The 27,513-nt window shown below is 37.1% G+C and overlaps 1 protein-coding gene across 1 annotated transcript in view; it reads left to right on the top strand.

The window, feature by feature from the left end:
* Positions 1–18,208, top strand: part of gfra2b (GDNF family receptor alpha 2b) — a 44,499-nt gene extending 26,291 nt beyond the window's left edge. The window contains exons 5-9 of the mRNA XM_043251106.1: positions 7,908–8,017; positions 10,095–10,235; positions 10,451–10,638; positions 15,539–15,583; positions 16,861–18,208. Coding sequence (XP_043107041.1) covers positions 7,908–8,017; positions 10,095–10,235; positions 10,451–10,638; positions 15,539–15,583; positions 16,861–17,013 — 637 coding nt within the window. The 3' untranslated portion in view covers positions 17,014–18,208. The remainder of the gene's footprint in view (positions 1–7,907; positions 8,018–10,094; positions 10,236–10,450; positions 10,639–15,538; positions 15,584–16,860) is intronic.
* Positions 18,209–27,513: the final 9,305 nt, after the last annotated feature.

Here is a 27,513-nt window from a genome sequence, read left to right as displayed (position 1 = left end):
TTAAAAAAAGGTTTCCCTACTTAGTAATTATTTAATTATTATTATAATTAAAAATATGTCTATCAAATCAAGTCATGTGGTGACCAACATGCAGATTCCCTTCTTCTATCTAAGGTCTTCTATCAACAGTGCAAAGAGCGAAATAATAAATAATAAAATGAATTTGTCTCTTAGTTATTATTTTTTACTATTATTGAAAAGCTATTGTAGGTCAACTCTAAATAGTAGGGCTACTATAAATTACCTTCAGAAGGAACAGTAAAAACGGAAATGACATTGGATCAGTAGGTGATCCATATACTCAACACGTCACAAGCATCGAATCAGCAGGAGATCCATATGCTGAAAAACATGGTAGAGATTGAATCCCTAGGTGGTCAAAAAGCACTTCACTACAGAAGTAAGCGATATGTAATCTATATAGCCAAGGACAAACAACCCATTAAAAGCTAATTATTGACCCAAACGCTGACAGACAGGCAACGGCAGCACTGCATCGACTACAAGGTTTGATCAGTATACGGTTTATCCAAGCATGCAGTGTTTTGACCCTGTCTTATCACTTGATGTCTTAAAGTCAGAAGAACAAAAAAAATCAGTGATCAGTCATACAACCAGTAAATGCTTACGGTCTATTAGCAACATTAGAATTGGTGTTTAATCGAGTGGGGATGGTAATTAACCTAGTATGGTGAACTAGGAGAAAATCGATGGGTTGTGTGTCAAATGAAACGTTCTCTTTTGAGCCTGTGCTCAACTCTTCCCAGTTCACGTGTCATTCATCAGCCGTCACTTGGGACCACAAGAGATTGCCCGAACATAAACCTGTCTTTGAAAGGCGTTGAATGAAAAAGCAACTCTAAAAGCCAGCTTCTTACTCATGCTTAAAAAGCCAGAGGTCATAAACACCATTTAATTGAATTGCAAGATCTAAAGATGGTATTAAACGAAATGCCACAGTGCTGTTGTCAATGAAATTATGGCATTTATTACTGCATGGTTTTAGTCATTTATGCGGTAATTCTTGGGCAGACTAACTTTTAAACAAATGAATGTACTTATAAGTTAAATGTGAAGCATGTCATTTTGTGCCACGATTGTGAATAAAACAAATACATTTTTTAACCCCAGACAAATACATAGTCTGAAACCCAATGAGAATATTGCAGTTGCAATCGCTGCAATTAGTGGTGCAGAAATGAAAACAGACTATAGAAAATATCCTTCAGTAAAGCTTCCTACACTTAAATTTTATGAATTATGATAACTCGATTATATACACGATGTAATGAAAATAGCAGGATGTTAGCTTAGGCCTACATCAGGACGTAATCTACAAGGTCATTTTGATAACTATATTTTGATACTATCATATCGATTTCTGTAATTCATCAAACAGAATGGACAAAACAAATCTAAAACTACAAAACATCACAAACCCACTGCTAAACACTTGTTTTACAATGTGAGGGAAAGAGGGAATAATTAATAAAATAATAATAATATTTTCCCATTTCAAAGCGTATTCCAGTCAATCATCATTAAAGGCATACGCAGATGCCTCATATCACTGCAGTTTCAACAGTTTTTTTACATTAGTGGCAGTAAAACCTTTTATTCCTTTTTACACAAATTTAGAGTTTCAATTAATAAAGCATAATTACTATTGTAATTACATAATTACTTGAATATTATGATTTCAAAATAATTTTAATATGCTGGGAAATTTGAAAAAATTATACTTTTGAACATTAGAATTACATATCCAACTTCATATTTATGGGTTTTCATAGATGGTAGGTTTCTTAAATCTGCGTATAAGAAAGTTCAAGTGGCATGTTAACTTCTATCAACAGTTCCCAGATATTTGAATTGTGAACCGCCATTATACGTATCTGAAGCAATGTAATAAAAACACACAATACGTGCCTATATCATCGTAATAAAACGTGCCAGGGTTCATGTATTGAACCGTGTTTCCTCACCACTCACTAGACACTTTTCTTTGTAAATGTGCAGTAAGGTACTTTAAAACGGTGTTGCGGAAAAGTACCCAGAGGTACATATTTTTAGAGGCTGGGTAAACTGGAGATGGGCGGGTTTTACAAACCAAAACAGAAGACGACATTCCGGGACAGAACACACATTTTCAAAGAAGAATAGCAGACTGTAGCATTGTTTTTCAGATAAACAAGTATGTTAGCATGTTCCTTATATACCTGCAAACATACTATGGTATTTTTATGCTTCGGTAGAGTGAAAATCCTACATGCAGCACCTTTAAGAGCTTTTAAAATGAAATTAAGCATTTAATAGATTAACAACAGATATTTATATGCATCTTATAGAAGGCATCTCATTCATTTACATTATGAATATAAATATACTTACACCCATCTACATTTTTCAGAATGACCCATAAAACATCAAATAAAACAACAGGGTGAGGAAAATGCATGCACGCTTGACATTTTAACTATCCTGCATTCAACAAGCTTGTCTAGTGCATCCTTATCTCCTGCACTTATTACATATATGGCCACTGGGCTCCAGACCCTTCGTCCTCAAACACTGTGTGATGTGTGAACTGAGAGAAAAGCGAGAGCCCCCACCAGGCCAACCTGAGGACTTTGGCTGCCCTTTCTATCTGTCATAGCCTCCAGAAATCACCTTGCCTTTCCCATAGCAGGAGACTGGAGGACATCCAACAACAGAACTGACTCAGTGCTGTGGCCAGGCTAAGGATACAGTAAACAGACACACTCGTATGTATTGTTGTGCCTGACTTGAATAACTTTCGTATTCCCAGTCATTCATTTTGTCCTCGGTAAAGGGCATTTTGTTTGTAATAAGTGTGTATCGTAAGGAGGACACCCTTGGACCCCAAATGTCCTGTAAGTTTAAAAAAGTACAAAGATCAAATTAAGATAATGTTTAAAAAAATATAGGGCATTAAAGTCCTCTTTATGTAATTATAATACCTATTTTTGTTCAAAAGTAAATGTAAAGAATAAAAAAATATATATTTCGCTGGATATGTAATTTAACAAAAACTGGTGCTTAATTAATAGTAAGCAATAGTTTATTTAATTCATTAGTGTCTCATTCATCTCTATGGTATATTATGCACTGTAATGTAATGGGACAAGAACAGTAAATAAAAGGACAGTTATCATGCCAATTATTAAGGATTTTTTATTGCCTAAACACTTTTGAGACCACCTCATTATCTTTTATTTATTACATTTTTATTTCACTCTTACATAAATGCATTATTTCTTTGATATCCAGTATTTAATGGTGCATTTTGACACAGTTCATATACTTTGATGCTTTTCCATCTCATACCTGAACACAAATAAGATTAATCTGAGCTTTTGAAATTGTCCAAAAGCATTTTAAATAATCTACCATACAGATGAAGCTTTGGCTTAAGCTTAAATGCTGAAAAAGCCAGTCATAGACTCTTATTTGAGTTAGGGTGACATGGATATTAGATTCAGTGAGCCTTCAGGAGTTGTGTAAATGATTCATGGACTTGTTGCTTATACTTCATGGTCATGGTCCTGAATCCCGCTGGACCCCAGAACAGAAGCGTAAAAAATATGCACACACATGCCGTCACAGGAAATAAATCACATTAAAAATAGCTAAAAGTTTAGTGCTTCCCTTTTATTTAACAGCTAAAGACTCTGAAATGCCCAAATGAATATATACACAACACAGACTTCTTATTAGAGTCAGGAGTTGTTCAGAAAAGCTGCGAACGTTTATTTTCAAGTTGAAGCACAATGAGATCTTTCCTAACACCTAAAGAACACTGTCAAACGAACTGTAGAAACAGAAAAAGACGTAACCTGCCTGAAATATTTGGCCTTGATACTCTGCCTGTCCAAGTACGTGCTATCTATTGTTTGCGGATATCCATGCTGGGCTGAGGCCAGAGTATGAAGAGGACAAGCACCCCGACCATCTGTTCCTAAATCGTCAGTGATAAACACTCCAATTAGGAAATGAGTGGGCTGCCATGATTCGCTGCTGAAGAATGAAACACATTTGTCATCTTAATGGTACACTCAGTAATTTTGTTAAACTTTAAAAAATGTTTTGCTTAAAGAAATTAACAGTAACAGAAATGTCAACGAAAGGACAGAGATTTATTCTTAGACTATTAGTTGCTTATTCTGCATAAAGTGGATCTCAATAGTGTTTACTTCATATAATCAGCCTTGCAAGGTACCATTAGTAATAATAACAATAATACTAAAACCTGGTTTTATATAGAGCTTTTAGCTAGTGTTCTTTGCAGAGAATAGACATAGTAGCTACTGAGACTAAACGAAAACAACAAACACAATATACTACAAATTTTTTAGATTTAACATAATGTAGTCCAGAGTATCGATCAGCATGTTAGTGATTCACCATAGGTTTGAGACAAACTGTTTCGAAGGATGACCTGGAGTGAAGCAGCAACAGTTAAACAAAATGCATCATCCAGGCCCCTAGGTGGCACTATATCAACACCAAAACCACTGGGCAAAGCGGTTGATCGTAAAGTAAAAAAAATACTAATAAAAAGTAGCTAGCAAAGTTGAAGATATTAAATGAAGGCATAGTCTTTTTACAAACAGTTTATCAATATCACATGAGTAGCAGTGCAGATATACTCGTACAGCTATGAGTGTGATATGTTTATATAAGAGTTGGACGAGTGTGTAAATACAATTTGACAGTTTATCAGCCGATCCCAAGCTTCCATTACTAATTTAAAGTCACAACGGAAATGTTGAGTTACAGAGTATTATGCAACCCTGGGTATTTCTGCTTTTCTAAAAGCGCCACCTACTGTCAGAATAAATCTGTATGATCATCTGTCTTTAACACATCGGTTTAAACAGACAAATGACCTGCACAAAATTAGACCTAATATGCTTTAATATTGTCATTAGCTTGTAAAAACTGCAAGACTGTCTTCGACCATCAACAAGACCAGATGGCTGTATCAGCCGAAGGTGATTTTAGCTAGTTTCAGAACACGCTTATGGGCTAATGATACCAGCTACCATGTTCCAAATAAGATTATTTAGCAGGAATAATATACATTTAGAATCAGACCAGTTTTTATTGGGTATATAAACCATCTCATTTTTGGCTACTGAAAAATATAGGTAGTGTTTCTGCATTTATTAAGTTGCGAGACTGCAGAAGACTTCATCTGTGGCAAATCATGAGTGCAAGGCATCTAAACCATTGTTATATTTAACGCAACTATGATTAAACTGGACCAAATGAAGAAAAAAAAAAACGCAAATTAGAAATGTTTCAATTGAATTAATACAGGATTTCTGATTAAATCAGTTTGACCAGCTTGTTTCAAAGTAAAAAGGAAAAACCAAACCCTGTAATTATTTTTCAGTAATAATTTCTTGTTCATCTGCAAAAACTCAATGGACATGATGTTTGGCAGCGAGATGGTGACATCCGTTTAGAGATGTCCCTGAATGACATAGCGGTCTCATGATGTCTCCTGGGGGGAACGGGTAATGTTAATGCTGTTGATGACGGTTTAACACTCCAGCCCTGCAAACCTGTTACCAGGGGCATTCATTTACACATCTCCCACCCTTCTGCCTCCTTGAGCCAGCCAGAATGTAATTAACAATGTAAATCATCAGCACCACTGAGGGATTTGTTAATTTAAGCAAGCATCGTTATTATGTTCCTGGTCTAATAGAAAAACAAGACAGCCCGTGTGCACCTTTCCTGCTTTGACACAAACCTGAAACCTCATCATACAACCACATAATATTTCTCAAATAATTAACATATTGAGAACATTATTTGTTATTTTCTATAATACATCCAGTTTTTCTCATATTTGAAATTGTATTTGAAGTGTTGTGAGTTTGCAAACATGGTGAAGTGGATAATTTGTCCAACACTTACAGTGCTTTTTCATTTTGGTTAAAATATGCTCTTTAAATGTTCAAATAAACATTTAGTTTCTGTGGTGTTATCAACATCTCTCTTTGATATCCTCTGAGCAACAGCTCAACTAAAAGTGTGAGTTTGGGGGCAGGGTTATCCGTTTGGTTGCCCAATGTTTGAAAACACTTATATTTTGTTCGGTTAATTACAGACTTCACATTTAACTTGTTTTCTTCAAACCAAAGAAAAGAATGTTAATTAAAAAAAAGATCTAGATACACTGGATTCAGCGAAAGAGTCATTTTAAGGGCCAGATGAAGTAGGAAAAGCTCCTTAAGGTAAAAAAATTCCACATTCCCTTTTTTTTGTTTCCAAGACTTTTTACTGCCACGTCTACGAGCTTCACACATCTGCTTCAGGACATGGCTGTGTAGGTTCATGGGGTTGAATCATGATGGTAGACTAATAGAATATTCATGATCCTTACATAGAACTTGGGCTAAGTGAGATGGCATGTTAAATTCATAGTAAACCTCTTTCAAAAATAACATAAAATATACGATTTTGACAGGATTGGTCGTTTATAAAGCATTTGTGAATCTCGAGAAGAGTTTTCTGGAAGTTCTGTTTCACGTTCATATAACTCAGAACTTATATATTTACGCAAGTTTCATGAATGAGGCATCTCTGAGTGTGTTATCTTTTGACACTGGTGATTATGTAAGATAGTGTAGCTTATTTCTTGGTTAAACTGACTGTGTTACAGCTGACCCCATGTAACATCCGTCCACAGTTTCCTCTAGCCGCACTATGTTAGCAAGGTCTTACACCCCAGCTCTGTTAAAAATGAATCTACGATGTAGTTGGGAATTTAAATAATTGAGTAATATCTTTGAACCGCTAGTGCCATAATTCGGGAGCACTTCAGTTCGCCCTTTCAGAGCGGTCCACTTTGGATTGCGGTCTCATCAGCATGCATCGCTCCTTGATTGCTGATTTCAAACACCTTGCTGCCTTTGCCATTTTTGCTGTGAGTCACGGCGGCGCATATCTAGAGATAAAGCTCGAGGTGAAAATACAGCACAAAAAGCATCAGAAGAACATCCATTTCCATGTCAATAAAGCAGAGTAGAAAAAGGATGACCTTTTCGGCAGGAACCCATGAGACCGATGCAGATACCATTCTTTGTTCTGGGAGGTAAACACCCAGTAGGCAACACCTGTGGACCCGACAGCAAGAACGGTTCGGTTAATATTCACACCGTAGCGGAGTTGGTGAGTCAGGGGTCCACATTGCCGTGTAGAATGATTCACTATTAATCAAGGTCTCGCAGGAGGGCAGCGAGCCTGAGATCTCCATCTCGCCGGCGTTATTTGAGGGAAGGATGCACGAGGCTATTATTCCGAGTTTATGTGTGCGTAAAGTGCTAGGGGAGAGAGTTCGTACTCAAGAATAAGTACTAATGTGACCCCCTGCCCACCTCAGGTCTAGTGCTTGGAGCAATCTGTTTCTGAATGCACGTAACCCCCTAGGAAGAGGCTGTTTGTGGCAGATTGCTCGAGTTGAAGAAATACCACATGGAGTCGAGCAGAAAATGGCCTTGAATTGGAACCCCACCAGACACTAGTTAGGCCTGACAGAACGCATCTCATATTGCACATTCACTGCTGCGTATTGTTTCGGTCTTGCATATTAGAGCATTGATGATAGGGAAGGCAGCTGTGGCGATAAATAAATCTTTCCTTATAGGTTGATCCAAAAGCGTGCAACTCTTGGAGCACCTTACAGACAAGGTGCAGATGGCGGTTATTTGAGAATGTGAAAATCCATCCTTTCTTCGGCGTCATGTACTTGTAATCTTGCTTTGTAAATATAGAAAGACTAGTAGCTCATTCAATCGTGCATCTAAATCCTATTCAGTCGAATGTGCTAAAAATGTTTCAGGCCTCTTAAATTTGTTTTGTTTTTGGACTAGATCCAGGCTGGCAGACTTCCACATGAATTGCCAGACGACACCGCATTCAATAACAAGCTGTCCTAATGATAACTACCACGGTTGTCTGGTGTCCTACGTTGGACTCATTGGTGAGTGATTATGGGAAAAATCTGCTGCACAGCAATAATACGAATTTGAAATTGCATTTTAATGGACTGACTCTTTGGAACATGTATTTTGCCTTCTTTAGCTGTTTTAATTAGTGATGCATCAGGAATTTTATTTCAAGAAAGATTATAAAAAACATGAGGATAGGAAGACAAGGGATATTCAAACATTTCCTAAATGTCTGTTTTTCTAAGATTTAAAACAATTATGTATATGTATTACATTAATACTGATAAAATAATCTGATATGGTTGACATATAAAATTGTTCAAAAGAAACACACACACATATATATTTCAATTGTGATTAATCAAATCCAAAATAACTTTTGTTTTTTTCGACGATGTTCACATCAAAAGTAATTTACAAAAATGTAAGTAAAGTGTGTACTTTTAGTTTGTATGTAAAAATGAAAACAACATGCTTATTCCGACTTCTGTACATATTAAAATATATAAAAGAATAAGGGAGCATATACAATTTTACTGATAATTTTTATTTTTACTACAATTACATTTTTACTGATCTTACTGACAAATAGGCAAAACCTAGGCTAGTGGAAAATTTAAAAAACTAAAATTAAAACTCTATAGTATTTGGGGTGAAAGTAATTACAGAAATAAGAAATATTACAATATACTTTATGTATGTGTATTCAAGACAGAACAAACATATACACTATATTGCCAAAAAGTATTCGCTCACCCATCCAAATAATCGGAATAAGGTGTTCCAATCACTTCCATGGCCACAGGTGTATAAAATCAAGCACCTGGACTTGCAGACAGTTTTTACAAACATTTGTGAAAAAATGTGAATTCCAACGTGGAACTGTGATAAGATGCCACCTGTGCAACAAATTTCCTCACTCCTAAATATTCCACAGTCAACTGTCAGCTGTATTATAAGAACGTGGAAGCATTTGGGAACAGCTACGAAGTGGTACTGTCGGAGCGGGATCAGGGGAGCACAATGCGATCTGATGGACAAGTCTGGGTTTGACGGTTGATAGGAGAATGGTACTTGTCTGACTGCATTGTGCCATGTGTAAAGTTTGGTGGATTGAGGGATTATGGTATGGAAGCTGGGCTTGGCCCCTTAGTTCCAGTGAAAGGATCTTTAAATGCTTCAGCATATCAAGACATTTAGAATTCCATGCTCCCAACTTTGTGGGAACAGTTTGGAGCTGGCCCCTTCCTCTTCCAACATGACTGTGCACCAGTGCAAAATCCATAAAGACATGGATGACAGAGTCTGGTGTGGATGAACGTGACTGGCCTGCACAGAGTCCTGACCTCAACACCTTTGGGATGAATTAAGAGAGGAGACAGACCTTCTCTTCCAACATCAGTGTGTGACCTCACAAATGTGCTTCTGGAAGAGTGACCAAAAATTCCCATAAACACACTCCTGAACCTTGTGGACAGCCTTTCTAGAACAGTTGAAGCTCTTATAGCTGCAAAGGGTGGGCCGACGTCATATTGAACCCTACAGATTAGGAATGGGATGTCGCTTAAGTTCATATTTGAATTAAGGAATACTTTTGGCAATATAGTGTATATTATGCAAACAAAAAGTTTTAGAAACATTTGACAGCACTTATATATATATATATATATATATATATATATATATATATATATATAAACACAGAACGAAATGTTATATTAGTACTACAAGTACTACAAGTAACAGATGTATTTGCTATAAAATGCAGGGTTTGTTTGGATACATAAATGTATTATTTTGCCTTTTTTGGCCATTTTCACAAAATAATCTCAAATAACTACTACTGCTGTGTAAATTAGCCCTGCAAAGCATTAGAGAAAATTTTCAATTGCATCCTTTTAGCCTTTTACCTGAAATAAATCCTGGAGGGTTAAAAATCCAGTCATGCTGTGAACAAACAGAATTCTAAACTCTAAAAAGAGCAGACCAACAACCTCTGGCCATTATACTCAGCCAAACAGCACATTATACTCCAGACAGCGAGATCTATAAACCAACATGTTCCCACCTAATGAATATTTATGAGAATCTCTACCCTTGGCCTTACAGGATCAGATGTGACTCCAAACTACGTGGATGCAAGCCACACCAACATCACCATTTCCCCTTGGTGTGGCTGTCGAGGCAGTGGAAATCACGAATCTGAGTGCGAGGCCTTCCTCCGAGACTTCAGAGAGAACACTTGCTTGAGTGAGTGGAGATGAAACCTCACGTAACCTCACAGCCCGAACAGCCATCCTTATGGGCTTAACCTAAATAGCACATTAATGAGAAATGCTATGTCTTACGGGCATGTGATCTCTTTTGCTGAGGGATTTTTTTTTGCCACATGAAAATTTCATGGCTTTTTCATGCATGTGTCTTTATTTGCATATGTGTGTGTGTGTGTCCGTTTCGTTGTGCAGGAAATGCTATCCAGGCATTCGGTTATGGCACTGATGCAGGTCTAGTTCCCATCACTGAGTCTCAGTCGGCAGTCCCATCAGTAAGGACCAATCTGCAACCAGCTATCATCACCAAACATGTTATCAACTCAAATGATGTCAAGCAAATAGACAGTGCTTGTGTTTTTTCCACATGCGCCAACCTTCAGGTAGGTCACTGCATTTGTGGTATATGAAGCCAAAGAATTAAAGAATTTAAAGAAGTGTTCACACCATCTGCTACTCCAGTTTACAACCTACATTCTCAGAAAAAGGTACAAGACTGTTACTAAGGCTTACTTATACAGTATGTACACTTTAGACACTGATATGTGACGTTTAGAGGTATATAAGCTAAGATATACCTTAGCTTTTGAACCATAGGACACCACCCCAGTTTTGTACCTTTTTCTAAGAGTATGCATACACAATTATGCAAAAGTAAGCTGTTTGAAGGATGATTTCACATGCTGAGGTGTCTTCAAAATATGGTTTGTTTGAGAATTCCAGACGGACTGACACAGCAACAGCTCAACCAATGATATGAGTTTGGGGCAGGGCTATATGATTGACTAGCCAAAAGCAGACAGAAGGCCTTTAATTTTAAACTGTTGCCGTGGGTTGACTCCACTTAGTGTTAATTATTTTACTGGAATGCTTGTATTGGATTATTTACGCTACCAAATTTATATCATTCCACTGCTAAAATTCTCAGATGTTCTTATCAGAGCCTGTACAGATTTGTACTGTATGACAATGAGCAGAAAAATGCATCAGAACAAGATTTTAAATAGACATTAATATTTCATTTTCAAATAGTTAAAAAATAAATAAATAAATAAAAGATTACCACCCACAGCAAAGGAATTTGTTCACTTGCCATCAAATATCTTTTAGATTGGGACGTTTTCTGTCATGAATATTTATCCCTATAGTCTAAATGGATAATGGCTAATTTTGATTGCCTAATAATAGTTGGTTCAGTTATACAGATCTCACAACCTTTATGCAAGAAATTACACAATTCACTTTTGAAAGTCATAAAACTAATTCACTACCCGATATTCTCCTGGAAACCCTTTTTTGTTAGTATAATGGGCAACAGTGCTAGTGTTTTTGTAAGCCTACATTCAATTTGGATAGTCCTGAATTGCCCTGAATGTCAAGATCACTGCTAAAACCTGCATCGCTGCTTTGTGCATGTACCAAAGCAAAACACACAAATTCCATTAAACTCCCCCTTAAAACTAGGCCAGACCTTGAGGACACCAACTATTACAATCATTAAAATAACTGAGGGAAGCAGAATTCCTCTTTGTGTGGAGAAAAAAAAAATCATGTTTTACCTGAAGATATGCAGAGTGTCTAGTGGAACGTAAAACACTTTTGTATAATTCATTGTGGAGGTGAATAATTCATAAACTGAGAGCATTTGATGCATAGGCCATTTATGGTGGACCTGCACATCAATAAGTTCTGTAATACCTGAAAATCGTTAAATATTGAACCTTGGTGCTCAGATGGAAGGTTAAGGTTTGAATCTGGCCTTTGAAAATCCAGTCTATAGTAAGATAGATTATGTATGTTTATTGTCGAATTGATCTCAAGGATTTTAGTATGATTTGTCTTGCATACAGGAAGCCATGTAATCCTGTGTAAATGAGTGATGTCATCTCAAACACTAATTTGTCAGCTAATTCAAGTTTGAAAGGGCCTGCATTATAGAGATATGACTTGGTGTGACCACTTCCATCCTATCGTGCCTCGCAGTACTGTCCTAAGTCCTGAGGATTCGCTTATAAGCCCCTGGGTACTGAAGAAAATGACTGTACTCTCTCATCCATGCTGAAACAAATTATAAAAACTCCACAGACAGAAATATCATATAGTCGTGTGGGAAATAACTATTTTAATTTATGTCTCCGGCAACTGTCATAGGAGGCAACAGTCAATCTGTGAAAAGTGGTTATCTGACATGGCTGCTTGTATCTACTCGATTACTTGGTGCGTTTACAAGTTGAATGAGTTGAACTCGCGTTCACGGTAAAGAATTTTAGAGCATGGAATGTGTTGATTCAGTAAGCAGCCGTACTCAAAAATGTCAAGTCTCTGATTATATGCATCTCATTGAAAATATTCCAACTGTCCATTGGGGAAATAAAACATCAATTTCCGAAATACTCCATTTTTCACCTGATACATACACAGAATATAACCTGATTTGATTTATTTGCTACAAACAACGTGCAAAAATAATACTTTAGGGTATGTCACTGGGGAAATATCCTCATAGGAATATCCCAGCACTCACACAGCGTCATAAGGCATTGATTGATTTGGTCGCAGCGTAGGATATGACCAAAATTCAATGTCAATTCAACTTGTAATGTCAAAAGCTACGTTTCCATCCACCTATTTTTATGCAAATTTTGAAATACTGCATAAAAAATACTGGATGGCCAAGATAAATTCTGCTTTCGAGTAGAAAAAACTTTTTATCCGATTAGAAAAACGTGCATGGACTACGATGGAAACACGTTTACCAAATCAATTCCTCCATGCGCATCGGAAAAGGCACGTGACTTTGCGCTATGAGACGGTATAACTTGACCGATCTCATTCACACAGCACCTATGTGTTGTTTTGGCCATTCTGAAATGGATGAGCAAAGTCTGTCATCTAAGTATGTCTCGGATCAAAAGCATTCCGCATTCGTTGTTTTATCAGCTCGTGCAAGTGGGCTAATTCACCTATATCATATACGAAAAGGATTATAATCAGTGCATTCTGCTTTATTCTTATTGGCATTACGTTTTTACCAGGAAGGTTTTTGTCATTTTGCCTGGTTGGATGGAAACGTTTTAAGCAATATTATAGTTTTGCGCATAAGTTTAATTTGAATCTTTCGACGAAAATATGGCTAAACATAGCTGTTAATTTGAATGTCAATACCCACTTCATTTGAAAAATCCGACGTTAATCCAAATACGGAAGTCAACCCGAATTTCATTCTCAACCAAAACGCAACGATTCAATGTCCAACGTCAACCTATCATTATATTGACATCCTGTGCCTGCTGGTACTCTTGTACCTTCTTTACCCCTAAAGGGTGCATATTAATACCTTAGAATAGCAAAACAGTGCTACTCTTATGAATCCTTATGCAGTAAAAAAAAAAAGAAGGTACAAACGACAAATGTGTTCCTTTGAAGGCCCACTGACAAGCTGCACACCTATTTTTTTCAGAGAGTGCAATTTTAGTCACAAAAAGTCCACTTTTGACATTTTATGGTGGACATTGTCAGGCATAACACATCAGATTTAGTTTGTTTCAAGATTGCTTTACTTGATAATTGTGCTGGCTCAATCTCTGTTCAAATGCTATTCCACCCATGACAACATTTTATTTTGAAGAAGAAAATTGGTATAGTTGCATAAAAGAAGGCATGTTTCTGCTGAACAGAATGACAATAGGTGCTTTCACAAATGCAGGTTTTCCGTAAATTTAACTGCATTTTTTGTGTTTAAAGGTCAAGCGTGAACAAAACCAATTGTCCACATGAAGAAAAACGTTTGAAAAACATGATTATCTACATTGTGGAAAGAAATGTCATGAAATTGGACAGATGCTGAAACAAAAGAGCCACTTTCTATCCAAACAGATGGATAAATTAGCAGACAGATTACTGGAACCGATTGAGATTCTGTTAAATATGACAAAAGAAACGGCTTTCTTCAGGAAGAATGTATTTACATCACTGAAAGCACAGGAAATACATAAAGTATGAGGGCATTTTGTTGCTTATGTTGCTACAAAGAGGCAGAGAGCTCTCTACTTGGTTAAACTGGATTACAGGTGGTGGGTGAATATACAGTATACAGTTTGTTTTTTTGATGCAGAAGCCTTATGGATGTAAAATGGCCACATCTGTGTAGCGAATTTGCCATGGAATGTTTACAGATGGGTACAAAAGGAAATTCATGTTTTCTGAGATGAATCCATTTTCTGATGCAGCCTGGGATTTGACTTAACTGTTAAAATAGGGCACTGAAACTATCAGTTATTTATAATGCTTATTAATATCACCCTCCTTGTGAAGTTCTGCTTTGGTTTCTGCTTGTTTGTTTTCATTTCAAGCAGCTTGTTAGCCCTGAAGTCAGTGTTTTATTGTTAAAAAAAAGTCCATGCTTTCTCTCTTTCTTACGATTGCATTTTACAGCACTGCTTTCTGAACCATGCAACAGCTCTAAAACTTTGCATGTTTCTTGTGGGAAAAGCAATTCAAAGAATCAATCAAGCAAACCACTGTGTGATTTTTTTTTTTTTTTTTCGCAAAGCTTCTTAATTATGGTTTTACATCAAAGAGGCTGCATTTGTTGCGAGGTGACGAGGTGTTATGGTGTTATGTTTATTATTGTTTTGCAGCTAACAAACCATAACCAGCCGAGAACTTCTTAAACATGTTAACTGTTTGCTCATGTGTCATAGCTTGAAATGTCTCAGTATCTAAAGCATGCATTCTCTCTAACAGCACAAGAAAAAACACCTGCTCAAAACATCCTGATATGACTGACATTTTGCACAGAAGTGACATGACTGGCCGCATCATTTCCATATTCAGTACAATCAATTGATTTCTGTCATGTACTGAGTATTTAAGGGTTAGGTTTGTCATTTCTGCGCAAGCAGAACTGAATGTCATTGGTTGAGACAATGTTTCTGTGTCTCCTGTTAAGATGCTCAAACAGTTATGATTTGAGAGCTCTACGGTGTTTACATTTTTCAGGGGAACGAACCTACAGATGGCCTACCGACTTTTCATATTAAGTATTAAGCTAACACGAAAAAACCTACACTCATCAACTTTAACATCTATATTACGCAATTCTGCTACAGCTTAGTGTAAGTCTTGGGTCATTCTTTTTCAAAACACTGGACGAAATTATGTACAGGTGTAGATCCCAATGGATTGATGAAGGGAGGGCATCCAGGCACAATTAACACTGAGTACAGTATGTAGGTTATGAGCGAATGATCCTAAGCATATTAATTATTTCTGTTTTCACAGGACAGTGAGCAGAAGTGTTCTAACAGTTTTGAATGTGCTGATGAGGTAAGACATTTCACCTGTACAATACATCATTACATAATTACGAGAGTCTTTCCTACCATAAAACTTCATATTTCTCTACCTAGCTAACAGGAACCATTCTCAGAACTTCGGCTAATGTTCTTTTTTGAATAAATGTTCTTCCGATAGCATCAATGGAATGTTCGTTAAGAATTATCTAGTCTTTACTAACATTCAATTTTTTTTCTTTTTTTTGGGACAAATTATTAAACGCACAGGTTTTTTAATCACAAAATAGTGAGGTGACTATGGGTACTTTTTAACCATTTTATTTTTATTTTATTTAATTTCATGATAAAGTGGTGCATTTGCATTTCGCTTTTAAATTCTACTATCATGGTCTTGTATTATGTATATAAATAAGGAATAACTGACGATGATCTGTTGAATTATTAGAAAAATAATGCGCAGCCTAGGTAGTGATGTTACACCTCTAAAAAAAAAAATCGATTAGATGATATATTTCAAGGAATTCTCTGGTTTTTATACTTAAAACGATATTGTGAGTAAGATCATTTCTTCCGCATCTCATCCAACGTCTCCGTTGTTAATTGTAAAACATAATTTTAGAACTAGTAATGGAGGCTTGAGCCGTCGATAGCAGACTAATGCTGTTAATAACTAAGTTATGAGTGAGTGTGTGTGTGTGTGTGTGTGTGAGAGAGAGATAGAGAGAGAGCACATGTGAATTACCTCTGTGAGTCTGTGCATGTCTCAAAAGCGTTTGGCTAATGTGAAGTTAATTTTCTTCATAATATTGCCACTGTTACCTCGCTTGTGAGATGTATAAAATTGCATAAAAGTGCCATGGTTTGTCGTAGGTAGCCACAGTAACTAAAGGGGGGCAGGTCTTTGCAAAGGGTTAACTTGATGTTATATATATATATATATTTCTTTCATATCTGCTCATTTGATTGCCATTTATTCAATAAGTGTTTCCAGTGTCCTCTATCACTTTCCATGTTTTAGTCTGCTTTTAATAGCATCATGCTCCAGGACATGACTTCATTTCAGGAAAAACAACAGCAGACCCATTAAAGCAAAAGCAGTAACTATCATTGAATTATCATGGCAACAAATCAAGTTAAGATTTAAAAAACATAATCACCTTTGCTTTACAAGAGCACATTTCTGAAATTCCCCTGTAGACATTTAAAGACATACCACAAACACATTCATTTTTAAACGTTAACGAGTAATTGGTAATGGCACACGACCTTAATTCTTGAACTGAAAAAAAGCTTGTAATATTTCCTCAGAATGTGCTGAACCCCAATATGGAGGGATCCATTGACTCGGTGGGCTCTCACCAGGCTGACAACAACAGAGCCAGACATTCATCTGTGACTTCAATCAGTGTTTCTGCCGCCACACTGACACTGGCCTTTGCACTGGTCAATCAGGTTCTGTAAACACAGCCTGACTCTACAACACCAGGAAGCATCTGATGGATTCTTCTGACCTCAATCAAAGAACTTCTCTAAAGTGACATTGATCTTTCTCTCTCTTAGTGTGTGTGTATGTGTGCATCACACGCCATCTTTAAAAACAAGTCGGAACAAAAAACAACAAATCCTTCACACAGGAGCTTCTACAAGACTCGAAACACCACTGCCCCATTGAAGAAAAAACAAGGAACCACCAGCGGCTGACACTGAACACAGAGAACTTCTACAAACGTCTTATGCTAAAAGGAAAGCAGCCCACCGGGTTCTCCAATATCATGATTGACGGTTGATCGAGAACATGCTATAAAATGTGACCCAATGACGAACTCTCTGTATATTTACCTAGAGATATAGAGCATCCATTATAAAAACTAAACTTTTCGCTATCTCCCCCGCGCACATCAGTACAATAGTGCTCACTGCCTTGATCATTACCAATAATTCCATGTAAATGTTTCTTTTGTTCGAAAAAAAAAAAATGATATGGATAAAATCTCGATTTGTGCCCACAAATTTGTTTCTGGCGAACTACAAGTGTTCATCCGCGACACGTTTGGATTCTCTAATCCAGCGAGATTTGGATCCTACTGCCCTGTGTACAATGTGTATAATGATGTTTGTAAGTATATGAGATTCTTTTTTTTCCTGTTTTATCTCTAAAGAACCTTTAGCATGTGCTGGAAAGCCGAGCGACGCGGGGAACTAGAACAAAAGCGGAGAGCCGTGTGAAACGTATCACCATGGAGAGCCGTCAGTGCCAATGATGTTCATCTTAGGCTGTTATTATGTGTAATCATTTCTTTCTTGCCAAAAGACTTGGATTATATTCAAAGAAAAATGCTCCAGGGAGAACGGAACAAAAGATCCATTTGCGGAGAGGGTCAATTGTTGGTGTATTTTATAGTGTGCAATCTATCGTGTGGCCTTACTTTTTTGTCTTTGCTCTGTTTCTCTCTCTTATGTAATGGTTTCAGACCGTACCACTTGCAGAGTACCGCCAAGACCGACTGAGATGATTTCAGACGTTCAAAAATAGCAGCTTCTATGACTCAAAAAGGTCTTGGTTCATTTGTGATGCTTTAAAATGAGGCAAGACAGAGGCTCAAGAATGTGTCAGAAATATTTGTTTAAATCTGAATAAAAACATCCTAGTAATGTCTCGGAGAGTCTTGACTTTAACAGCATCTATTGCAGAAATTAAGAGTGATTATTTTAAATTACTTGGTTTTGAAACACTTTGTGTAACTTAAAATTGCATATTTAAAGTCAATGCGAAATCACAATTGACCCTGATATTATAAAAAATAAAAATAAAAAAAGAAACATACCGAACTTGTTCATAGAAACAGTGAACTTGATCTTCGCCTTTGGATCTGCTGATGTTTTAGTGGCCTTGCTTCTGCCAGTAATTTACCATTCATTTATTGCAAAGGGATTTAAAAAAATCTTTGTTAAGAACTTGTAAGCCGTGAACCAGCTATGAGGTGATTCACAACAAACAAAAAAAGTGTTAACTGGGGGTAACATATGTAATGAGGGAAAAGAACATTGCAAAAAAAACTGTTAAGGTTAGGGTATGTTTCTTCAAAAACACGTTAGAAAATGGAGTTGGGTCGAGTAGCTAAACAAACTTGCAACCAATCAGCAGTGAGGGGCGTGTCTACTCATGATGCTGAGGACAGAGCGCTCAGTGTACAGGGACGGACATTAGCTGTACCAAGAATCAGAAAGATAGTTTCAGAATCAGAAAGGTAGTTTTCTGTACTGAAGCCTTCAGGTATGTGATAGTACAATACGGCAAGACATTACTGATGACTGCTGCCATCAGCCAGGAAAGAATAATACAGCCGTTTCTAGACAACTTGAAGTCCATACAGTGAGAAAGTTTATTCAGTGGAAGACAATCAAAACAGACACCAATCCTCCCAGGACTGAACATCCCAGCAAATTCACCCCAATATCAGACCTTGTAACATTCAGAGAAATGGCAGACAACTCAAGAACTTTACCGCAGACTCTACAGGCCTCAATTAACATTCTGATTATAGAAGAAGCCTTCCAAACATGCCACACTCGTCCCGTATTTTCCTTACGGTTTATTTTCCTTTACCTTTTAAAAGTTCATGACAGTACTTTAAGAAAAATGTGGGACAAGCATGGCATGTTTGGAAGGCTTGCCAGAAGAAAGCTTCTTCTATAATCAGAATTCCGGAAATGTTGGGATGTTACTCTACGCCCAAAATGAAAATTTTGTTAATCCTTTCTGCCCTTTTCATTCCAAACCCAAAAAAGCTTAGTTCATCTTCAGAACACAATTGAAGATATTTTGGATGAACTCCCCAACAAAAGAACAGTTAGCTATTTGTTGCCCCCTTGCCAACGTTTTGAGGACCTGCAGGCATCAAATTTGAAATGAGATAAGCTAATTTAGTGGATAAAAGTGTACAATTTCTTTATTTAAACATTCGTTATGTTCTCCATGTTCTATTGTAAACATACTGATTTGAAAGTCATTTAGTTTTCATTTAAAAAAAAACATCCCACCATTTCCATAATTTGTCTAGGTTTTTGCATCTAAACAAATCAAGGGACTTATAGAATAATGTCTTTTGAACAGAGGAGACCAGAGAGGAGATGTTCGTTCCATAATGCATAGTGTCATATTTGATGAAAACCTAATACACAAAAACCTCAAACCAAAAGTAACACATATGCTGGTGGAGAGCTGAATCGACCATAATCAAACTGCTTTATAGACATGTGAGGACAGATAAAGTTGGGCCAAATTTGAGTCATGGAATAAGACAATGATCCCAAGCATGCCAGCAAAGCTGTAACAGTGTTTAGATGAAATAAGGGCATGGATAGGTTTTAGTCTTCTGTAGCTCAATGAGTCTGAATCAGAAGGGGTGATTTTTGGACCTCCAAAGTTAACCAAATGGCTTTCTGTATAATTAGGCTCCTTAGCCACTACTATCAAGACTAAAGAAAGAAACCTTGGTGTAATTTTTGACTCAGAATTCAAGCTTGATAGACAAAGTCAATGCTGTGGCTTCTATCAATTGCAGCTAGTACAAAATACAGCAGCTATAGTGTGGCACAAGGAAGTGGTCCAGCATTTCTCCAGTGCTGGTGTCACTGCACTGACTTCCTGTTGATTTTAGAGTCCAATATAAAGTTTTGATAATGTTTTTTTAAACGTTTGCATGGCCTTGCTCTGGAATACATTTCATGTCTTTAACAAATTTTAAAGTGGTTATATCTCAATGTGGAAGTTGTTTACGTATTTTAATTATTCTTCCTATAACGGTGTTCAGCCGAACATAAGTGGTATTCAATCATATCTCAATGGAGACACTACCTCCCCTCACGTGGATATGCCTTAATTACTTATATAAATACACACGTTGTGGTTCCATGTTTTATGGGGACTCTCCATAGGTGTAATAGTTTTTATGCTGTACAGACTGTATGTGTTATTGTCCTACACCATCCCTACACCTAAACCTACCCCTTACAGGAAGCCACTGGCATTTTTTTTTTTGATTTTCAAAAAAAATAATTATTACTATATGTTTTATAGGTAAGTTGTAAAATGTTTTCGGCACAATTACTTGTCAACAATAACTGGTGGATAATCATGAGTAATGCATCTTAATAAATTAAAATGTGGTGGAAAAGTTCAATTATTTCAGTAATTTAACTCAAATTGTGAAACTTGTGTATTAAATAAATGAAATGCAGACAGACTAAAGTAGCTGGTCTTTGGTTCTTTTAAATGCGAGGATTTTGGCTCACATTTAACAAAAACCCACCAATTCACTATTTTGACAAATTAGAATATGGCGACATACTAATCAACGCAAAAACACCTGCAAATATTTGCTGAGCCTTCAAAATGGTCTCTCAGTTTGGTTCACTAGACTAGATCTGACAGTTGTCCAGAAGACAATCACTGAAACCAAGGACAGTAAGCCACAAACATTCATTACCAAAGAAGATGGCTGTTCCCAGAGTGCTGTATCCAAGCATGTTGAGTGGAAGAAAAAAAGTGTGAAGTAAACCAACACCAGCAGATGACATTCCACCTAACATCATCACAGACTGTGAAAACCTAACACTGGACTTTAAGCAACCTGGGCTATGAGCTTCTCCACCCTTCCTCCAGACTCTAGGACCTTGGTTTCCAAATGAAATACAAAACTTGCTCTCATCAGAAAAAAGGGCTTTGGACCACTGGGCAACAGCCCAGGTAAGACGCCTCTGACATTGTCTGTGGTTCAGGAGTGGCTTAACAAGAGGAATACGATAACTGTAGCCAAAATTCCTGGTGGCTTTGATTTCTTGACCCCAGCCTCAGTCCATTCCTTGTGAAGTTCACTCAAATTCTCGAATTGATTTTGCTTGACAATCCTCATAAGGCTGCATTTCTCTCGGTTAGTTGTGCATCTTTTTTCTTCCACACTTTTTTCTGCCATTCAACCTTCTGCTGGCATGCTTGGATACAGCACTCTGTGAACAGTCAGCTTCTTTGGTAATGAATGTTTGTGGCTTACTCTCCTGTGTCAAGGATTGTCTTCTGGAGAACTGTCAGATCAGCAGTCTTCCCCGTGATTGTCTAGTCTAGAGAACCCAACTGAGTGACCATTTTGAAGGCTCAGGAAACCTTTGCAGGTGTTTTGAGTTGATTAGCTGATTGACGTGTCACCTTATTTTAATTAGTTGAAATAGTGAATGGGTGGGTTTTTGTTAAATGTGAGAACCAAAGACTTAAACTACCTCACTCTGTGTGCATTTAATTTATTTAATACACAAGCTTGACAATTTGAGTTGAATTACTGAAATAAATAAACTTTTCCATGACATTCTAATTTATTAAGATGCACCTGTACTTTTGAAATAATGCAGGCTGACAGCTTCAAGAAAAGCATACACTGAACACTTCGTAGGACTGTCTTTTTGGTTATGTTTAAAAATCAGTTTCCTGATGCCATTTTTCCTTGTGGAGTCAGACTTTTGCACTGTATTGGTTCATTTTAACCAACTGCAAACCTGTATTTGGTCTGGCTCCATTCTGGTATGCATTGTGGGGTTTTTTTGTATTTGTTTGTTTTCTTATCCTGTTGTACTCCAAAAAAAATCCATCACATAGAAAAAAAATAGCTTACATTTCACTCTGACTTTAAATGTAGCCCTCATAGTGTGTAAACGACAACTAAAATGTGCTAAATGTTGTTTGCTTTGGAAGGAAACAAGTCTGATGAGATTTTTTGCCCAAAAGACTGTTACTCCGTAAAAACACAGTAAACAGCTGCGAGAAGCACCGCTGCCCCACAGAAATCAGCTCAAGGTCTGATGATAATCCTTCGCAGTTACAAATGGAACAAACACACAAACACATGGCCGTTGTCGCTGTGAGATGTTAGCTGTCAAAGTGCCTGCCAGCTTTGGCAATTCAGCTGCTTTTATTATGTTATGATGCTTCGGCTTATCTGCTGCTGGAGCTTCATGGGTTATTTTTCTCCCTAAGATCATTACCGCATTTTAACCTACTAATTTTATCCAAGTTGACAGAAAAATACTCACAGACGCTCGGCCAGCACATTGCAACCACACGCGCTCATTGAGAGTACAACAGATTGAATTATTATTAAGGTGATATGGGGGCTAAATGTCATAATTTTGACGTTTTAAGTTGCCAGCACAGACTTTAATCATCAGACTGCATAGTGAAAAAAAATATATACCCACGAGATACTGCATTTAGCTATTTCCTGTTTGCCACCTTGATGTCCTTCATCAGCGAGTCTCCATATGCTCCACTTCCCCCATCATCTAACCGTCATGTGTCTATCTCTCTTCACTAATTTGTCTCAAAACATGACAGATAATTAATATGTTCTATAGGCCCACATCTGTTGTTCAACTACGAGGGCAGTTTGAAACCAGGTCCATATGCCAGCAAAACAATATACTCATATTCTCCTTCAAGACAGTATTCATTACATATCATATTAACATAATTTGAGTAAAGCATATATATATATGAATAAATACTTTGCATCGCACATTTGTATAGAAATATCAACAAAAATAATGCTCCTTACAAAATGAATGCTAATTTTAAACAATGCATGGAATATGGAAACCTGTAATACTTATCCTCACCTTCCTCTGCAAATCTGCCTTCCATCTGACGTATTCACTTAAGCACAGTCATATGCAGGTATGTGTGAACTCATCCATTTAGCTTCCATTCAGCCACAAGCACTTCCTGCGGCCTTCTGGGAGTTCATCATGCCTGCTGGTTAACATCTGCTGAAATTTGCATTGCACTGCATAATAAAGTGCCAAATAAAGAAGCGCTTGCAGTATGTAAAGGAATAGCAAACATGTAGAATAATAGCACTGCGGTATCGATGCATGAAGTGATAATATTAATATGCATTAGTAAGTACTCATTTTACAGGAAAAGTAACATGGCATTTATGGAGGTTATATGTAAGGACTGGATAGCTAGTCAGATTGGAAAATAGCAATTTTTTTATATATTATTATTAAATATATTGTAATTTATTCAAATGAAGAGTAATCTTGCACTAAGGGGTAGCAAAATGTATCGTTTGAAAACAAACTGAGATGAAAAAGATGCAGAATTGTTCACTTAATTTACACTTAAAAAATAAGACGGAGTAAATTATGGATGGGTCAACTCAGCAAGTTCATCTTGAAGTGCCTAAGTGCTCCCACAATGTTGATACTTGAGTCTCACTTAAAGGGGCAGCTCACCCAACACTTACAAATCAGTCACCAGTTACTCACCCTCATGCCACTCCACATTTTTACGACTTTGAGCTCGAGTTATACGTTAGAACTCAAATCAAAATCTGAATTTGCTGCTTATTAATAGTTCATAAGGTAGTTAATTTTAAGAAATGGCGTAGAATTAGGGATTGCCTAATCTCTCCTCAAAATATCTTCGAATGCTGTCCAGATCAGCTACAAAGTCGGATTCTCTCTTGACTGTTTTCTGAAAAGTTCTAAAAGTTACTAAATATTAATCCAAAGAAACTCCAGACGGCGAAGTTCGATCTAACTCAATCTGACAATGCACAATACACATGGTGCAACTGACTGGTTTATTTTTACATAAAAATCTCTCTCTGCTCGGCATTTAAATACTCAGCTAGTGCTTGCTGTAGCAGTCGCGGCGCACTTCAGCTTCACCTGTTGAGATCCGCTACAGGTTGTTTTCATGTATGGTTACATATGTGGGTTATTTTAGATGCTGTATGTGCGGCAACAGCAGTATTTCTTACATGCTCACAGCAGCATGCTAGGGGAAGTACTGGCAGCAGTAAGTCTCATTATACTTGCTTGAGCGAATTTGCTTAGGTATCTTTTTGATGTTTAAAATAGCGGGGAAAATAAATGAAATGCATTGCTTAAATGGGTCATGATCCACCTCTTTAATTATTTTCTACTGTTCTCTGAGGTCCTCTGCATAGAACTGCGTATGAATAGGTGGGCAAAGCTAAACAGGTTGTGCTGGTCTTCTTCTGCAGAGGCTGTGTTTAGGCACACTATTACAATACAGAGTGGCACGTTCCACAAACTGTTGTTTTGGCAGATTGCCTTCAATATAGGCTGTATTCAGGCCGACAAGACAGTTCAGAAGCATACACACACAGCACAACGACCTCTTGCATATCAACATAACCTGGGGAATTTTGATTTCTCAGCTCGTGTCTCCTTTAAGTTACTTTTGCGTAAAAGCTAAAATCTTTCATAGATACCAAATTGTTCATTTAGCACAGCTAAACTTAGTAGTAAGTGAAAACTCCATTCTGCCTCAAATTGCTAAGCAACGAGAAAACAGGGATTATAGTAATTGTCTAATCCATGCAGTAGCACCATCTTGAAAACCTGAGGGAGTTCAAACAGACAAAAGTGGCTGATTAGAGAATATATGCTCTGAGGCTAAGATGCAGTGTTAACTGCTGCCAGATTTTGGGGCTACTGACACTGGGTGCTCGGGGGAAAATTCAGTGATCATTTTCAAAACAACTGAAATCTGCTTTTACGAGTTAATCCTTGGTTAAAAGACATTACACCTTTTTATTAATATAGACAGATAGATAGACGATACGTAAAGATATTCACATCTTTTTTTTTATAAAGTCACAGAAATGCCATTTCAGATTCTGTTATTTGAGCAAATGGAAGCATTTTTAGTGATTTCTGTTCACTGTTTTAAAAGTTTAATGACTACTGTCGCATCTGTAAACATGGGAAATATGAAAAGGGTTCACAGGAATTGATTGCTAGTCAAGTCCCTCAATTGGTTTGCAAAGTGTTAGAGCTACTACTTAAGTAGAGCACCCTAAATCAACACAGAGCGTAGGTTTCATGACCATTAGGATGCTGCCTTGAGATTTTAGGCAGCGAGGCGGCACACTAGTCATAGGGATGGAGCCTTACTCTAGCTTTTGGTCAAAATTGCGGCATATTTCAATGAAAGCACCCCATTTGAATAACTGCGTGAACATTTCTGTCACTTTTAAATTGGAGCCCCTGAGTGCTGAATTCTCGAACAATATTATATTAGGTGCTCTATTATGGAGACGTGAAACATGCATGCGGCTAATAAAGCTGATACAAAAGGTGACATTGAGGAAGAACTCAATAAGGCTGGAAATTAGCCAGCTCAGTGGGCAGATGGGCTTTTGACAGAAATATTGAGCCCCAGAAGTCTGAAATGGGTGGACCGGAATAAGCAAAAGTACAGAAAAAGAGCAGCAAACGCAGAAAATCAAATCAACAGCTGACAGGTCTGCAATCCCCGGGGAAGGACGACGTACACAAACACGAGAGCAAACATTATCCGAGCAGGTGGGTGGGAAAAACGCTAAAATAGTCTATGATAGAGATATGCTGTCTGCATGACAGAGATATGCACATTGCTCTGACAGGTCAGTAAAAGCTCAATTCTAGTAGTGCACTGGGCGACCAAAGGTGCCTTCAGGGGAATGACGGGAGTAATTATCATCATGGCACGGCACCGTTTTATAGCGGAGATGGATATGTCAAGAAAGATCTCTACGTTAAAAAAAAGGGGTCTCAACCTTCCAGCGGCGCCAAACGGCAGCTTCACAGCAATCTTCACGAGAGAGAGTGTCGTACTGAAAGACTATAAAAGGACCGAAAGAGACGTTTAATATAGCTGCTTGATTACGGGGGATAAAAAAGCACTGCGAACTAAGAACGACTAAAACATGACACACATCTTTATTCTTGACCTACATGATGCTTATTCATTAGCTATGCTCTGATTGGTCTCTCAGATCATACGTTACAGTATTAGACGTCATTGTGAAAAAGAGGGTCTGCCTAAGACATAAGCTATACACAGCTGTGTGGATAGTGCATACATGACTGTGAAACTGATATCCTGTGCGCACGAGGCTCTTTAGCACGAAATGGACATGTGACAAAAAATAAGCCCATATGGTATATGCAGAATCGTTTAATTGCAATTAAGTGTGTGATCTCACAGTTCTACGAAGCATCTTCAATTAGCGGAATGACACATATCTACACTTTTTCTCGGTTTATGTGTTAACCTAATCTTATATTGTAGTGATTCTTGGCTGAATTGCTTCAGATTTTATTTGGGGAATAAGTGGTAACAGAATAACGTGTTTTTTTGAACGTGTGATACTTTTTTTCAGAATTCTCTGTTTAATAAAAAGTAAAAAAAAACAAACAACAGTTTATTTAGAACAATTGTTTTGTAACAATATACTACTGTTCAAAGATTTGTACTTTTTTTTCTTTCATTTCCCCCTCCCCAAAAAAAATTAATACTTGTATTGAAATAAGTTACATATTTACCGTTTTATTTACTAATTAAATAAATAATTGAATGTCTCAGATGTATTTCTGTTTATGCAGGGTCAGACAGCTTTCATATTTAATTAAAAATACCTTAATTTGTGTTCAAAAAATTAACTAAAGCCTTAGGGATTTTTAAGGGTTTTTGTTAAAAGAAATTAATACTTCTATTCAGCAAGGATGTGTTATACAAATTAAAAGTGATAATAAATAGATAGACGTATAGTTAGAATTTCCATCACAGATTCAAAAAAAATAACAATTAAGCAGCACAATTGTTTACAACCTTGATCATAATTGAGCATATTAAACTGATTTCTGAAGGATCGTGTGACGCTGAAGACTGGAATAACAGCTCATAAAAAGTCAGCTTAGCATAAAAGGAATAATTATATTTTTAAGTACATTAAACCGTTTTTACAGTTATTACTCTAATAACATTTCACAATCCTATTTTTTTGGATTTATCAAATAAATGCAGCCAGGATGAGCAGAAGCTGATCCCAAACCTTTGAACGACAGACTACTGTATAATAGTACACAAACCTAAAATATACAACACGCAAGGGT

The sequence above is a fragment of the Puntigrus tetrazona genome, chromosome 10 (assembly GCF_018831695.1).
Source record: "Puntigrus tetrazona isolate hp1 chromosome 10, ASM1883169v1, whole genome shotgun sequence".
Lineage (NCBI taxonomy): Eukaryota > Metazoa > Chordata > Actinopteri > Cypriniformes > Cyprinidae > Puntigrus > Puntigrus tetrazona.
Note: the sequence above shows the minus strand (reverse complement) of the source record. Positions and strands in the feature narration are given on the sequence as shown.